This window comes from Nicotiana tomentosiformis, chromosome 11, assembly GCF_000390325.3.
Source record: "Nicotiana tomentosiformis chromosome 11, ASM39032v3, whole genome shotgun sequence".
NCBI classification, from domain to species: Eukaryota; Viridiplantae; Streptophyta; class Magnoliopsida; order Solanales; family Solanaceae; genus Nicotiana; species Nicotiana tomentosiformis.
Window position 1 is genome coordinate 126,932,682 of NC_090822.1, and position 18,180 is coordinate 126,950,861.

The window sequence follows — 18,180 nt, forward strand, 5'->3', positions numbered from 1 at the left end:
GGAACTTGGGCGTATTCCCGAAATCAAATTCGGAGGTCCCTAGCTCGAGTTATCGCATGTTGTCAAAATTTTGAAGTTTAAAGGCTTAATGACTTTAAAGAATTGACCAATGTTTGACTTTGTTTATACCGGGTCCGTATTTTGGTTTTGGAATCCAGTATAGTTCTGTTACTATATTTATGACTTGTCTGTCAAATTTAGGGAGAAACAGAGTTGGTTTGACGTGATTCGGATGTTCGGTTGTTAAAATAGAAATTTTAAAGTTTTCTTAAAAATCTCACTTGATTTGGCATCTCATTTGTAATTCTAGGTGTTAAATTAGTGTTTTGATCGTGCGAGCGAGTTCGTATGAGGGTTTTGGACTTGTGTGCATGTTTGGTTTGGAGCCCCGAGGGCTCGGGTGAGTTTCGGACGAGCCTCAGACCATTTTTGTTCAAGAAAACATAGTTGGAATTCTGGTGCTTCACAGTACTGGTTTCCTTCTATGTGATCGCGTGACTATATCCATGATCGTGAAGGCTTAATGTCACTAATGAAAATTTAAACTATGCGATCGCATAGTAATGTCTGCAATCGCACAATGGCAGAAGTCAAAGCTCCGCGAACGCAAGGGCCAAGATGCGTTTGCATAGAAGGAATGAAGGCAGAAGCTGGGCACGCCATTTGTGCTACGCGATCGCACAAGGCAGTACATGATCGCGGAAGGTTAAGAAACTGTGTTTCGCGTTCGCAAGAGCACTGCCGCGTTCGCGTAGAGAAAAAGCTGGTCAGCCTAAAAATATGCTTCGCGGTCGCGAAGCATTGTCCGCGATCACATAAGGGAAAAACCTGGGCAAACACAACTTAAATTCTGTAAATGGGATTTCGCCCCATTTCCTACCACTTACGATTTTGAGCTCGGGTAAGGTAATTTTTGGGCAATTTTCACGGAAAACCATCGGGGTAAGTATTCCTTATCCTATATTGATTATATTTCATGATTCCATACTCATTTACATCATGAATCCGTGAATTTATGAAAGAAAAATCAGATTTTTATAAAATCTTTAAAAAATATAAAATTAAGATTTGAAGGTCAATCTGATGTGGGAATTCACTAATTTTTGTATGGTTGAACTCGTATTGGAACGGGTATTTGGATTTCGTGAGTTTTTTCGAGATTCGAGACGTGGGTCCCATAGTCAATTTTTAAAATGTATTTCAGATTTTAATCCGAAAAATTAATAAATTTATATAGAATTAATTCCTACGATTTGTACTGAGTATATTGAATTGTTTATAACTAGATTTAAGGATTGCGGACACGAATTCGTGAGGCAAAGGTTTATTGGAATCTTGAATTTGGTTGCAAATCGAGGTAAGTGTCGTGGTTAACCTTGACTTGAGGGAGTAGGATTTATTTGTCTATTTGCTATGTGATTTAATGTGCGGGTACAATGTATATGTGACGTGACGAGTACTTATGCGTTGTGGTTGAGTCAAAGCATGCTGGAGGAATTTATTTCATTTTGAATAATTGCTTATTTAATTAATATATTCATGTTTAAGTTTATTATTGATTATTTGATCATTATTCATAAATTTTTTATTGATTTAATTATTGTTGAATACGGTGAGAAAGAGTATAAAAGCACGAAGGGTGATGTTATTCCATTTTTATTATTTATACTATCATTGTCCTGGTAAGAAAGAGTGTAAAAGCATGAAGGGTATTGCCGTTTCATTTTCAGAGAGTGTAAAAGCACAAAGGGTGATGTCGTGCCAAAAGAGAGTTAAAGCACAGACGGTGATGTCGTTCCAATTATTATTATTTATTTATCAATTTATGGGATAAATGAGAGTAAAAACACGAAGGTTGGTACCGTGCCATTTTTATTTTATCCGTTGCTCATTTTATTGTTGAGGAATTAATTGGTTGCTAAGTTATAATTCTCCTGCCGAAATTATTATATCAACCCCCTTCGCATGTTCCCTCCCAAATTTATAAAGTGTTATTTAATGTATTATTGTTTCTTCGTATTTGTGTATACTTGTACATGTTGTTTACGTATGTGTCCTGTCATAGCCTCGTCACTACTTCATTGAGGTTAGGCTCGACATTTACGGAGTACATGGGGTCAGTTTTATTCATACTACACTCGGCACCTCTTGTGCAGTTTTTGGAGTTGGTCCCAGTGGTGTACCATAGACTTGCTCGGATTCAGCTACCCGGAGGAAACTTGAGGTATAACTACACAACGTTCGCAGTTTTGAAGTCCTCTTCTATCTTATCTTAGTTGTGTATTATCTTTCAAACAACTTGAATTTTATTCAGACCTTTATTTGTATCATTCTAGTAGCTCATGCACTTGTGACACCAGATTCGGGGATGTATTTTGATGATTCGGTAGTTATGGTCTTCCGCACTTTATTTCAGTAATTGACTTCCGTTTAATTTAAATTATTTTAAAATATTTAATATTATTCTAACGTTGGCTTGCCTAGCAAGTAAAATATTAGGCGCCATAACGGTCCCGAAGATGGGAATTTCGGGTCATGACACTTAGGTTTCCAGTTCTGAGAGGCAAAGAATGGTTTGATCTCGTTCCACCAAAAGCTGATCCCGTTCAGAAGTAAGTCCTTCCTTCTCACGAATTAACATTTCAAGGCCCTCAGAAGCAAGAAAGTTGGCCTACAAAACAAGAAGAGGTAAAACTTAAAATACATTCATTCAAAAGTAGGAGAAATAATAGAGGAAGAAAGAAACGTACCGCCGCGGCATTATGCATAACATTGTTCAACATACACTCTCTCGAGAGTGTCTGAATCTTTTCCCAATCCTTATCTGAAGCCAAAGGATGCAGATAGTTAGTAAGCTCCAGCGACCGGGAAAGCAGATTGCACCCAGTAGAGACCGAAAGAGTAACATTCCTCTTCCTCTGAGGATCTTTAGAAGGGGAAGCATAATTTTGCCCCAAATTCCTATGAACTGGGGACTGTGGAAGAGGAACGCCTTCTTCATGGTCAGATGCGGCCGCTGGAGATGATGTTGCTGGTGGAAGAGTGAATGAAGACGGAAGTGATATAGCAGTTGCTGGTGTTGGAGAAGGTGGGGATGAAGCTGATGGGGTAGAAGAATGAGAAACAGTTGCGTCAAAAGCAGCAGTGGATGTTGGGTGCTCACCAACCGAAGACGGCATGGACCTGGTACTCTGCCTCGCAGTACCGAGCACAACAATTGGGGCCCTAGAACAGGAGTTGGTATTATCTACCAAATCAAATTCTCCCCAAAGTGCCGAAACATCATCCTCGGTTAGTATGACTGTCTCAACAGGTTGAGCATCCCGTTGAGATGATAAGGATCGTCGCCTTCTATGAAGAGAAGCTCCATCATCACTAGCTTCATCATCATCATCAATCATCATGGTGTCTATGACCAGCCCGAAAGGAAGACCAGGCATCATCGCCATCGGAGATAGCTCGGGGACATCAGTCTTTGCCCGCTTATTTTTCACCCCGGCCACGGAGGAATGTCTTCTCTTCGGTTTCTTATCTTCTAGACGGGAACTCCGTGAAGATGTGGTTGCACCCGAAACAGGACCAGAGATATCTGTTCGAGTGAGATATTCCTGAAGCACTGTATCAGCAGGATCAGCCAAAACATCTTCCTCGGGGACAGCAACAGAGCCCACAGGTAGACCTAATTTCCTAAACAAGTGAGAAGGGTTCAATCGATATGCAAAGCATAGAAAGGTGAAAGCGAGGTAAGTTCAAATTACCATGATTTTTGGCCTTCCACTCGTATTTCGGGGCCAGTTATTTCCACAAGCGAGTTTTGAGCGTTGTGACGTCCAAAATTTTCTGAACCCACCAGTCTCAGCCTTTCACCACTGGTGGGACCTATCGAGTTACTGAAACATACGAAGAATGAAAATACGGCCATAGAAGAATATTTAATTAAAGAAGGAATACTAGAGATCTTACGAGTGCGGTTCCAAGCGGCCAGAAATGATAAAGTCGTTGTTGGAATGATACTGCTAGTGGCAATCGCGGCGAACCATTCCGTCCACTCGTGGTAACTATCATCATCTATGCTAGTCAACAAAGCATGGTGACCTCGTTTATAGAGATTTATCATACTCCCTCCCCCCCTCGGAAAATCTTGGGGGAGTAGAGATTCATCATATGAGCTAATGTTAGCTCTTCTCCAGTTTCTTGGCACAAGCATCGAAAGCAAGCAACCGACGTCCTCCACAGAGAAGGACTTACATGTGCCAAACACACCTGATAGCGGAGGCAAAATTTTACAATCACGGAATCAAACTCTCCACTCAAAGAAAACACACCCAAAGTAAAGAGATATGTGCAAAAGTACGTAAAACCTTCCCTAGGAAGGTTCGCTCGCTCCGATAGATCGGAAGCGATGATATTCAATTTATGACAATGACAATCTTCCTTCACAATGGGAATACTGGAAGGACGGATGGAAGAAGGGTACCTACTAACAGCCCATGTATGAGGGTTAGCAGAAGATAATTTCTCCTCAAAATCCTTTGTGGTATTGAGTCTTTTTGGTATGATGGAGTCTACGGTTGGAGCGATAAAGTCGTCGATTTTATTTTTGCCTTTTGAAGAACCAGTACGTTTTTAGGAGGAAGCCATCTAAAAAGAGAAAGGGTTTTTTTTTGTTGAAGAAAATGAAGACTCGGTAGGCGAAATAAGATGAAGAAAGTTGTAATACAAGGGGGAAGTTGATACGTATAAGTAAAGTTTTGGCGGCTAAATCCTTGGCTAAGATTATCTCGATAACCGACAAAAGGCATGCTAAATCATGGGAAGACGCGCGTTTGGGGTATTAAATGCGGAGAGACGGCGTCTAATAAACCATCAGTGGCCTTCAAAAAGAATTATAGTAATTCACGCCAACAGAGTATTTCTACCAACTTCCTAGTAACACAAAGTTATGTCACCGGAAAGCAGGGGGACTATCTGTATTAGGTAAAATATGTTATGGCACATGGCCACCCAAGAAGGGGACACGTGGAACCTAAGCCGGGAAGGACGAAAGACCGGACCCAACTATTCTATGTGTCACCGAAAAAGATAACTTTCATAAAGACATTGAATACTCTGCACCCGGTAGCATTCAATGAGGAATATTCCACATCATTAAGAGTAACAGACTGTTATAGAGAATTTGGTATTTATGTTCATCGTTACGTCTTCATCAATGCTCTTCATAATTGACATTAAAGAAGGGCACGACCCTAGTACCTTCTTTATAGCTATAAATAATAAGCTCATTGATCATTGTAAGGGATACAAATTTTCTGATAAAACTTACACTGTATTCTATACAAAGCTCAATATAATTTTATTAACTTACTTTTTGATCTCATCATTGTTTTGCCCGGACGCTTTGCTCCCGGAACTGTCATTTCTGCTATTTCATCTACATTTCAAGGCTAAGTATTTTATATTTCTATAATTGTTATATTATTTCAGGATCAAATCAATTCACTTGTCTAGAAATCACGTATAAATTTAACTGTACCGTTTTACGAGTAAACAATAGTATAAATATGTAAATTTTATTCTTAAGAAATCAGTTTCTCAATTATTGCAACAAATTTTAGATTTAAGGGAAACGTTGTCTTCTCTCTATTATCTATATATATATATATATAGCACCTAATTTTTGACCGAGTGAGCACCTAATTTTTTACCGTTCGTGAATTTTTCCCCACTCATCTCCCAATACCTAACTTGCCACTTCCCCACTCCCACTCCCACTTTTATCACTCATGTCCCCCACTCACATCCCCACAATCCCCCTTCATCACCTGCGCATACACACTCACGTATCACTTGCTCCCCAATATATATATATATATATATATTGGTTTCCCACTCGGTGTGTAGTACATGGACCATCGAGGTCCGTTTAAATCGGAATTTGGGTCGAGAAGTGGCACATTAGAGGGCAAAGTGCTTGTTGGTTACTATATGGTATATTACAATTCAAGAACCTTAGGCATTTCACCCGATTTTAAAAATACAAATTAAATATTATATATTTTAAAAAAGAAAAAATTAGAGCTTCCTACTTCTGCTAGGTAAACGAGTCTACGAATTCTAAAAGCCTTCAAATTCCATTAGGTTTTTTCTTCTAAAATTCTCCAAAAGACCTACGGATTTCTCTAAGGGTTTTTTTATCTCTTCCTCTTAATATTAGTTTCAGTATTACTATTTTGCTAATGGATTCCGATCATAATATTTATTATGATATATATTCGGAGACGGAGGAGGAGGAGGAAGTTTTTAGTGATGTTGACACCAATGATGAACTCGTAGAGTACTCCCATTAACATAACAAGAAAAATTATAGAATATTAAATGCTACAGATATTCGCCAACTCATAAACGATGATATTTTGAAAATGCAACCATTCATTCGGTTGAAAAAGATGTTGCTTTAGCTCTTCTACGACACTATAATTGGAGTATTTCTATAGCTAATGATGAATGGTTTGCGAACGAAGCCAAGGTTCGCAAAGCTATTGGAATGTTATCTAAAAAGAATCCGAAAACTCTTGTAAAAAAAGAACGTCTTCGGATTCTTATCGTTTGACTTGTGGCATTTATTTTGAGGAATCTCTTTTTCTGCTTGTAAACATCCTTTTGTGAGAAATGTTGGGAATATTACATTAGTACGTCAATAAATGATCGTGGTCCTAGATGTCTTGTGTTATGTTGTCGTGAACCATTGTGTAAAATCATGGTAGGTGAAAGTATGATTAATAAGTTAGCCTTAGAAAAAGATAGATTGAAGTATTATGATTATTTACTTTGTTACGCGATTAAAGGAGCTCACTTAACTCGAGGATCGCAGAGTTGATTCAGGAGAAATTCGAGAAATCAACTGTAAGGATGAGTGCAGAGAAGAAGGAAGAAGAAGAGAGGAAGAGTATAACAGGAATTGTATTAGTATTCATGCATGTACTTTGTGTAATACATTGTATTTATATCTATTACATTGAATGAAAAATCAAGAGCTTCAGCTAACGGAAGTTAGTTATTGTAACAAACTCCAGGTAACTCTAACTACTTTTTGAATTCCTAACTAACTATAATAGCGGACTTAATTTGCCTCTTTTTCTAGATTATATTCCCTTTCTAATAATCGTGTATAAGTACTCCCCTCCAATAGAAGATCCTTGTCCACAAGGATCAAATTAGGGAAATTTTATCTGCAATACAGTAACCAGCTCCCACGTAGCTGCATCAGCAGGCATACCATGCCATTTAATCAGAACTTGTGCCACACCTTTGTTGCCTCTTTTGATCACTCTTCTTTATAAAACAAGCTCAAGGTCAGGGCAATAAGGACTTGCTAGGTCAATGCCAGGAGGATAACAAATTTAGGAGGGAACTTCATAACATTGTTTTAACAAGGACACATGAACTGTGGGGTGAATCCTTACACCAGCAGGTAACAAAAGAGTACAGGCAACTGGACCAATCCTTTTGATGATTTGAAAGGGCCCATAATACTTGACAGCCAGCTTGTGAGATAAATGATGTGAAATTTCTACTTGCTTGTAGGGCTGAACCTTCAAATAAACCCAGTCTCCCACTGCAAATTGCCTATCACTTCTATGAGAATCTGCCTGTTGCTTCATTCTGAGTTGTGCCCTTCTCAAATGATGCTTGAGCAGCTGGATTTTTAGTTCCATATTGATTAGTGTGTTGTCGACTTCAACAAATACTGATTCCCTGGAAGATAGGGCAAATGTAATGGTGGAGGTCTACCATACAATGCCTCATAGGGAGTAGTATGTATAGCTGAGTGGAAGGAAGTGTTGTACCAATATTCAACCATAGGCAAGCATGAATACCAATTAGTAGTATCCTTATTGTAGTACTACCTTAAGTATGTCTTAAGGATCCTGTTCAGCACCTCAGTTTGGCCATCAAACTGAGGATGATATGTTGAAGAAGTGTGCCATTGTACCCCTTGCAGAGTGAAGAGTTCTTGCCAGAAAGAACTCAAGAAAACAACATCTTTGTCACTAATGATGGCATCAAGCATCCCATGTAGTTTTACTGATAAAGGCTATAGGGCACCCTTCTTGCATAAGCACTACTCATATTCCATAGCCACTTGCATCAGTCTCGACAGTAAATATTTTGTTAGCATCAAGTAAAGTCAGAACATGTGCAGTAGTGAGAGCTTTCTTCAGTTCTGCAAAGGTTGCATTATCTGTAGGTGACCACTTGAAGTTATTCTTTTTAGTTAGTTAAGTTAAAGGCTTGCAGATGACCTAAAGCCTTTAATAAATCTCCTGTAGTAGCCTGCCAAATCTAGGAATCCTCTTAGCTGTTTGAGTGTAGTTGGAGTAGGCCAGTTTTGCACACCTTCTATCATGTGGGGGTCAGTAGATACACCTTCTGTTGTAATGAAGTGACCTAGGTATTCAATCCTATGAACTCTAAAGAAATACTTGCTCTTTATGGAAAAGAGCTGGCGTTTGTTCATCTCTACAAATACAGTTCTTAAGTGCACCAAATAATCCTCCATGTTACTGCTGTAGATAAGTATATCATCAAAGAAAACCAACATCTGCTTTCTAAGGAACTTATAAAAGATGGAATTCATCAATCCTTGAAAGGTATAAGGAGCATTTGAAAGGCCAAATGGCATCACTAAATACTCAAAATGTCCAGAATCAGTCTTGAATGCAGTTTTAGGTATATCCTCCTTTGCCATCCTAAGTTGATAATAGCCAGATCTTAGGTCTATTTTAGAAAAGACCTTTGACCCTCCTAATTCATCAAGAAAGTATTTCACAATAGGGATTGAAAATTTGTTCTTGACTGTGTATTTATTTACGTCCCTATAATACACACAAAGCCTCTAGGTTCCATCTTGTTTCCCTACTAGAACCACTGGAGATGCAAAGGGACTACAGCTGGGTTGAATGATCCCTTGATCTAGCATCTGTTGTATCAACCCCTCAATGATATCCTTCTTATTTGAAGGGTATCTATAGGGTCATTTATTTATAGGTTCAGTACCAGCTTGCAACACAATCATGTGATCAAACACACGTCTAGAAGGTGGAAATTCAGTAGGCTCCTCAAACAAGCCGAAATACTTAGATAACAATTGCACTAATCTAGCATCTGTTTCTGGTTCTTCCTTAGATTTAATGCATGCCACTATTCTTCAGTATTTCCCATTGATACTATTTGAATTATACATAGTTGTGAAATGTTATCTGTGTGCTTGGCTAATTTGTCAGCTTCTTAAACCTTGATCTAGCTTCCAGCACCTCTGAGGAGATATTTCCTTCCTTTGTACCAGAATTCCATAGTCAACTTTCTAAAGTTCATTTTGATGTCTCCAAGTGTTAGCAACTATTGCACTCCAAGTACTACTACACAAGAGCCTAAGGGCAGTAGTAAGAGCTTTGCTAAAAACTCAGCTCCTTGTAGCAACCAAGTGATAGTACACATCTTGTCCACCATCATGTTTCCATTAGCAACATCCACTATTTGAGGGTGAGTATACCTGATCTTATATCCCAGGTGTTTGACCAAGTCAGGATCAATGAAGTTGTGGGAACTACCAGTATCAATCAGAATGCTCAAGGCCTTCTTAGCATGGTAACCAATCACTTTCAACGTTCTGTAACCCAAGGAGCCATTCAAGCCATTAATGGAAATCTCCATTTTTTTAACAGATTGATATGGATCTGGGGCATTGAAACTATCATCTTGCAACAATAGTTCTTGTTCTTACCCTGTATCTTGTATTTCTTCTATTTCTTCCAATGCTAATATGTAAATCTGTTTGAAATTTCTGCATCTATGCCCAGGTACATACTTCTCATTGCAAAAGTAGAACAATCTCTTTGCCCTTTTGTCATTCATTTCATCTAAACTCAATGTTCTCCTACGGACACCATTAGTATAAGATGAACTACTGAAGGTAGGAGTAGGTAATAATAGTTTACTAGTAGTTCCTGGCCCAACATATCTCTTGACTGGGGGTCCTGATGCATAGGAAGTTTGTTTGGTTGCATCTAGGTGAACCTCCTGCATGCTGGCTGTCCTGTACACCCATGACAATGTGGTTGGGTTGGTGAGCTTGACTGCAATATTGAGCTCATATTTCAAACGTCCAATGAAGCAGCTAATTGTATTTTCTTGGGATAATCTCACCCTATTCAGATTCTTCTCAAAAACAGCTTGATATTCCTTCACACTACTAATTTGTTTGATCTTTTTGATTTCTTCCATCGGATTATCAAAATCAGCCCCAAATATATCGACCAATGCCATGACATACTCATTCCAAGTAGCATGTTGTAGGTACTACCGGTACCTCGTGAAAGAAAGGTGCCATTGTATAGCTTCACCTTCCAACTGTAATACAGCTACTTCAACTTTTTCTTCAGCAGCTACCTTTTCCATAGAGAAGAATTGTTCGATTTTGAACAATCATGATCTCATATATTCACCATTAAACCGTAAGAACTCCATTCTAGACCACCTAGAAAAATTGGAATAGTGATGATTGCAGCTCGTAGGGTTTCTCTCTTGATGAAACCTCCCTTCAGAAGGTTTACCTTCATCTGGTAATGGCGATTTGTCCTTCTGGAATTCCCTTGAATTAGTCATTTGTTCCTTCAACTCAAGGATTGTCCTATCCAACTACTTCAGATGCAAAACTTCACCGGATAAAGCCCCTACATCAGCTATCAATTTCTGCATCAATTCACGTATGTCACCTGATTCTTCAGTTGAATTGTCAGTCGATCGTGTGCCTTTTGCCATGATTCCAAGGATCGATGGATCCGATACCAATGTTATGCGATTGCAGGAGCTCACTTAACTTGAGGATTGCAGAGTTGATTCAGGAGAAATTCGAGAAATCAACTGTAAGGATGAGTGCAGAGAAGAAGGAAGAAGAAGAAAGGAAGAGTAGAATAGAAATTGTATTATTATTCATGCCTGTAATTTGTGTAATATATTGTATTTATATCTATTACATTGAATGAAAAATCAAGAGCTTCCCTAACATATTCCTTCAGCTAACAGATTCCTTCGGCTAACGAAAGTTAGTTATTGTAACAAACTCCAACTAACTCTAACTACTTTTTGAATTCCTAACTAACTGTGATAGCTGACTTAATTTGTCTCTTTTTCTGGATTCTATTTCCTTTCTAATAATCGTGTATCATGTCCTTCCCCTGGATGTGAATATGCGGCGGAATTTGAAATTGGAAGTGAAAGTTATGATGTGGTTTGTGATTGTTCAAATAGTTTCTATTGGAATTGCTTGGACGAAATCATCGCCCGATTAATTGTGAGACTATTGCTAAGTGGAGAATTAGAAACTCAACGAAATCTGAAAATATGAATTGTGTTTTGATTGTTACTAAGAAGTGTCCTAAATATAAGAACGCTATTCAGAAAAATGAGGGATGTATGCTTGTAGGTGTGGTTATCAATTTTTTTGGCTTTGTTTAAAAAAAAAGGGTCCTTGTATTGATAGTTGTAATCGTTATGAGGAAAAAAAGGAGGTAAAGGAAGCCAAAAAATTAGTACAAAGATACACACATTACTTTGAGATATGGGCATCTAATGAGAAGTCAAGACAAAAGGCTTTTAAAGATTTAAATGAGATGAGAGATGAAGGTTTGAAGGAGCTAAGTGAATTACACAATTTACCTGAGACTGAATTGGGATTCATTATACCAGCTTGGCAACAGATTGTTGAATGTAGAAGAGTTTTGAAATGGACATATGCTTATGGATTTTATTTAGGGGAAAAGGAGAAGACAGAATTCCAAATTTTCGAGTACTTACAAGGGGAAGCTGAGGCAGGTCTAGAGCGACTTCATCATTGTGTAGAGAAAGAATTGTTGGGTCCTCTTGGATATACCAAGAAATTGGATTATACAGAGTACAAGAATTTTGAACTTTTTCGTTCGAAACTTATTGATCTGACTAAGGTTACTGGAAATTACTTTGAGAACTTGGTTACTGCCTTAGGCAATGGGCTGAAAGATGTGAAAAACTCAAAAGAATCCAAGAGGAAAAAGGGTAAGTGACATATGCAATTTGTTAAATGAAGATTTTGATACTAATATTTGTCAAATGTGTTTGGTAGGTTAAGCAAATTTAACCCAACAGATGCAGAGTATAAGAATATTAGATGAACTTAGAAGAAGTATTTTTGTTTTCTTAGTTTAGCTTAAATAGTCCAAAGTTTGGTTTGTCTCCATGTTTTCGTGCACAATTTATTTTCATTAAATTTTATCTGTATTCGGTTCAGTAATCTAAAGCTTGGGTTGTTTCATATCTCAAGCATACTTTTTGGTCAAACTTGATGGGAGTCTTTGTAGCAACGATAAACAGGGCGGATCCACCCTTTAGGGTGGGGTGGTATGGCACCCACTAGTTTGGTAAAATTATCATATATTTATGTAAAAAAAAATTTAAACTAGGTTAAATTTTGATCATGCCACCCCTAATCGCAAACTAGACAAAGGTGTCATGGCTGGTAGATCTTTTTGAAAGCTTTTCTCGTATGTAAAATTCAAGTTCGAATTTTCTTGAACCTTGTCAGATTTTCCCTTTTGTGTTGTGCTTTTATTTTCTTTGTTCAAGTCATTTTCCTTTTTGGCTACCTCCCAATTTTCTATTTGTCGTTTATTATATTTTTATATTTTTTCTCCTATTCTATTATTTTATCTGTGATCTAGTAAAAACTCTAAATTAAAAAAGAGCCTCCAAAATTTAAAATTTCCATAAAATAAGCATTTCTCTTAATCTCAAATCTTTTAATTTTTTTCTTTGAAAATCGAAAAACTTGGATCTTGATGGAAATTTTGGATTGGGATCAAATTAATTTTTATAATTTCTTTTTTTTATTATAACATAAAAAATTGTGCTATTCTATGGTTGTTAAATACAATTTGAATCTTTTTGCTATTAAATTATGATGAATATTTTGCAAGCATTGTCTACAAAAATATGAGATTTATGATTTAAATTTTTGGGATCTTGTAGCTTATCTAATTCTACATTTACTTATTCTTATTGGTGAAATTTTCTTATTGAAGATGTTATTTTACTTGTGCAAATTTATTTTTAGTATACAAAAAAAGATATAATTTTCTAGCAAAAATATTGATTTTATTTGTGTTATTAATAATAAAGGTGTGATTTCTTCTTTAAAATGCTAATTACATTTGCTTCTTGATGTCTGAGATGTAATTTTCATACTACAATAACATACCCAGTGAAACCCCACAAGTCGAGTCTGGGAAAGAGATGTAATTTTCATATTTACAAATAAAAAATGCTTGTTAAATTGCCTGAATAAACTAAAAAAAATGAACCAAAGAAACGTTCCGAACAAACTCTATATTAGTCATTACAAGGCATACATTAAAGAAAATTGTGGTACCCGCCACCTTTAAATCATTGATCCGCCTCTGACGATAAAATTGTCTCTGTGTAAGTAACCACTAATGCTTCCATTAAGTAGTTTGTCTACATCACACCCTTTGGATGTTGTTTTTTCTAATTTAAAGCTCATTGTTTTTTTTGTGTTTTTCTTTTTGGTTAAACTATTTTTTTTTATATAACCAAGTATATCAATATGTACAAATGACTCATTTAGACTAATGAGTCAGCTCTCAGTAATCTCTATAACTATTCTAATTGTTCCTTAACCAGCTAACTACTATAACTACTGACAATATCTAGTGCTAACATATTTAACACTTTCGAACCTATACTGGGTAACTATTCAGGCCATTCATTTGTTGTTGCCATTTGCCATTCTTCTGACCATAGATATGTAGTTGAAGTAAAATTTCTTTGATCAACTGCCTGCTTTCTCGTCTTTGGTTTCTGAACCTTCTTGCATTTCTCTCAGCCCATATGTGATAGATACTTGCTGCAAATAAGAAGCCAATGACGCCTGCTCTAGCTCAAGAGTTATTAGTTCTCTTGGATGCCCAAATGACCTCCTTATCCCATCTTCTGTTTGATCTCCTCTCCCCTATCCAGTGTAGCAACGAGCTCCATATAGACTTTGAATATTCACAGCAAAAGAAGAGGTGCTCCAATGTCTCCACTGCATTTGTGTTACACAAGACACAGTCCTGTACCACCTTAATTCCCCATTTCTGGAGCATGTCCACTGTTGATAACTTCTTATGAACTGTCAGCCATAGGATAAACTGATGCCTAGGAATTATTCCTTTCACTAAGACCAAGCTTTTCCATGAGACTTTTGGAAATGTAGGTGTAAAATATTGATAAACCTTCTTGATATTGAACTCCCCTCTTTCTTCAAATGCTTCAATGTCTGCATCTCAAAGAGTACACTTTTGATGAGTTGTACTCTACCACTGTATGATAGGAACTTAGTGGTCCAACATTGAACTCTAGCAATTATCTTTTCAACTAAGGGAAGGCATTGGTGAATAGAAAGTCCTTGAAGACAATGGGATACCCAAGTATTTGAATGGCAGCTCCCCAATAGTGAAATGCATATCTTGCATTATCTGAGCTCTAAACTCTTGTGTCACTCCTTCAACATAGAATGAACTTTTCTCCAAATTGGCTTTCAGTCTAGAAACACTAGAAAAGTGATCAAATGCTTGCATCATGAGTAGAATAGAGACCTTGTCTGCCCTGCAACACATTAGTAGATAATCAACAAAGCAAATGTGGACTATTTCCCTGTTTGCACACCTGGTGTGATAACTGAAATTAGGATTGTTTCTAAGTTGCTTCAAAGATCTATTTAGATATTTCATAGTTAGGAAAAATAGATATGGGGACATGGTGTCACCTTGTCTCAATTCTCTCTTAGCATGGAATATAGGAGTTAGACCACCATTCAGTAACAACAAATAACTGACTGTGGAGACACAGTTCATGATCAAATTGACCAGCTTCTGAGGAAAACCAAATTCCAATAGCACTTGTCTCAGGAAGTCCCAATTCAGAGAATCATATGCCTTTCTGATAGCTACTTTTACTAGGCATCTAGGTGATACTCCTTTTTTTCCATAACCCTTCACTAACTTATGAGCTATAATCACATTGTCCAGGATATTTCTACCTTCAATAAATGTAGATTGAGATGGCCCCACCAAGTAATCAACCATAGGCTTAAGTTTTATAGTTAGCACCTTTGCAACAATTTTATAGACAGTACTACATGTTATGGGTCTGAAATCTTTAGCATATGTAGGGTTAGAGACCTTAGGGACCAATATGATTGTGGTGCAGTTGACCTCCCTTAACAATTTACCATTGTCAAAGAATTGTAATATGGCCTTAACCATATCTTCTCCTACTGTCTCCCAGTGTGCTTTAAAGAATTCTGCTGTGAATCCATCAATACCAGGGGCTTTATCATTTGGAAGGTCTTTGATAGCTTAAATTATGTCTTCTCTGGTAACTAGTTCTAGTAATTCCTGTTGCTGGCTCAATGAAAGGCAAGGACCATCTCTGGCAATAGTCGTATCAATGCAAGGAAATATTGACTCTACATCTCCCAGCAGCTGCTTATAATATGTCAAAAATTGTTGTTGTACCAAACCTGGATCTGAGAGTAGGATTCTTTGGTCATTGCAAATAGAAGAGATCATGTTCCTAGATTGTCTTGCTTTCAGCTGGGCATGGAAATATTTTGTGTTGGCATCTCCATATGATATCCATGTAGCTCTGGACTTCTGCCTTAATATTTGCTCTTGAATTTCAGTCCATTTTTCTAATTGAATAAGTAATGCTTTCTCCTCAACTATCAACTGATTATTGAACATGTCATTGGCCATTTTCTGCTGTAGACTTGCAATTCTATTCTCTGTGTTGGTCATCTCTTTGTTCAACACCCTTATTTCACTTTCCAATGCCTTAAGTTTCATCCACAGTCTATACATATGACATCTAGTGAAGCTTTGATCCCAGCAATGTTTGACAGCTTCCTTAAATGAGTCATGCTTAAGTAGTACATTAAGGGGTCTGATAGGTCTTTTCAACCTTTGTCTAGGAATCACAATTCTGATAACAATAGGAGTATGATCTGAACATTCTGGATTATAATATACTGCCTCTAGGTTTCCATAGTCCTGGAACCACTTGTCATTACCAAACACCCAGTCAATATGGCTATAAATCCAATCATCTCCATCCCTCTTGTTACACCATGAATATTGCCAACCCTTTCTATTAACCTGGCCTAGAACAATATCAGTGACACAAGTTTGAAAGTCTATTGTTTCATTCACATGCACTGGCAACCCATTAACTTTATCTTCTGTGGAGAGTATAGCATTGAAATCACCAAGAATAATCCAAGGCTCAATAGTATAAGTGCTAATATGTCTTAGTGTCTCCCATAATCCCCTTCCGCCCCCTGCAATATTGTAGCCATATACAAAAGATATCTTGCATTGGAATTGAGAGCTCTTATTCTCAACATGGCAGTGTACTACTTGTGGAGTGCTTTCCAGTATAGTAAGAGCCACACAACTTTGCTTCCTACCTAACCATATTCTACCATTTGGGACTTGAGTATAATCAAAGTGAAAACTCCAATCCGTATCAAACTTGCTAATAATTTTATTGGCCATCTGTTGTCTAACTTTAGTTTCTAGACACTCTATTAAGTCAACTTTATTCTTGAGCAAAACGTTTTTTAATTCCTTTTGCTTAAAGGGTTTGTTTAGCCCCCTAATATTCCATGAGCAGAAAATCATGGGGGTGGGGGTTTGGCAATGGGGCCATCCCTCTGCAACTTTCCACTGTTACCTTTTCTGTGTCCCTGAATTCTTCAACTTTCAGGTTCTCCAATCTTTAAGCATAGTTTACTGAATTGATTGTATTCAATCTCATTATTTGACTCTTCATCTGTTTGTGGGGACTTCTTTCTGCCTTGAAACACTACCACTTGTTTCCCTCTGAATAGAACTTGGGAAGGGGAAGTGTGAGTATCCTCCTGGTGTACATTTGTTGGAGGAGTGTGGACTGCCACATCTTGGTCTACAGATGGAGCTGTTGGCCCTTCTGCATTAGCTTCTGGCTTAGGTTGCCATTCTTCTCTGGTGTGTTTATCCTGTTTTGGCACATTCCTGATAAAGCCTTGCATTCCCTGATTCTGTTTTGGACAATGTTCCTTGTTAAGCCCAAATTGCCTACACTCTTGACATATAATAGGCTTCCATTCATATTCAATCTTTTGGCTCCAAATACTACCATCTGAGGCTTCAACGTTCACAGATTCAGGCAATGTTTGGATGATATCCATCTCAATTAATAATCTGGCATATGAAATTCTTTCACCTTTAGCTGTTAAGATATCAGTGCACATAGGTTTGCCCAGAAAGCTAGCAATTCTCCTTAGATTTCCTCAGACCAATAGAGGAGTGGTTGCCCAGGAAAGCATACCCATATTGGTAATACACGCATTGGTTCCTTCTGCAACTGGAATTCTGGACTCTACTGTTTCAGAATCATTGGCATGTTCCTAAAAGTGTAAGGCCCATTTTGTATTATACATGCTTTGTCCTCCTCATATTCAAACTTAAAGATATAGTACCCATCATCATGTAAGAAAACCCTAGGTGTTTTCACAGAATGCCAGACCCCATACACAAATTGAAGCATTTCCTTGAATTTTGGGGTTCCTACGATTACATAACCAATAAGCCAGGGGCGGCCCGACATATTTTGGGGCCTAAAGCCAAATTTTAATGAGGGGTCTTAATGTTTTAATTTTTTTATTGTTATTTGAAGTCAATTTTTCTAGTTTTTTTAGATGCAAAGTTACTAATAATTTTCTTATAATCAATTTCTCCTAATAAGTCTTTCTCAATTGACAATATAGCTAACCCATTTAATCTCTCTTGAGACATTGTTGATCTTAGGTAAGATTTTATCAATTTTAATTTTGAAAAACTTCTTTCCGCTGAAGCAACGGTAACTGGAATAGTGATCTTAGTTTTTTACCACTAAATAGAAAACCAAAAATATTTTTATATGCTTCAAATTGTTCAAATCTATTTTGAAGTGAAGCAATAGCCTTGTCTACAATGTATAAAAAGTAATCAACTCTAAAGGACTCTTCAAGAGACTTTGAGATTTCATTATCAACATTCTTATCAA

At 37.3% G+C, this 18,180-nt stretch overlaps 2 protein-coding genes across 3 annotated transcripts; one reads left to right on the forward strand and one right to left on the reverse strand.

The window, feature by feature from the left end:
* Positions 1-11,169: 11,169 nt before the first annotated feature.
* Positions 11,170-15,817, forward strand: LOC104101977 (probable E3 ubiquitin-protein ligase ARI7). 2 transcript variants are annotated; one of them, XM_018772710.3, is made up of 2 exons: positions 11,170-12,093; positions 15,382-15,817. In XM_018772710.3, exons 1-2 carry the CDS (start codon positions 11,472-11,474, stop codon positions 15,477-15,479), a joined length of 720 nt encoding a protein of 239 aa, XP_018628226.2. In that variant the 5' UTR covers positions 11,170-11,471; the 3' UTR covers positions 15,480-15,817. The 2 variants fall into 2 exon arrangements, with proteins under 2 accessions (XP_018628226.2, XP_033513490.1); XM_033657599.2 differs by lacking the exon at positions 15,382-15,817 and adding an exon at positions 13,937-14,333 and having other exon boundaries at positions 11,171-12,093.
* On the reverse strand, positions 15,503-16,649 carry LOC104101979 (uncharacterized). The gene is made up of 2 exons (XM_033657600.1): positions 15,617-16,649; positions 15,503-15,525 (listed from the first exon to the last, which is right to left on the reverse strand). The coding sequence occupies exons 1-2, from the start codon at positions 16,647-16,649 to the stop codon at positions 15,503-15,505; spliced, it is 1,056 nt and encodes a 351-aa protein (XP_033513491.1).
* Positions 16,650-18,180: the final 1,531 nt, after the last annotated feature.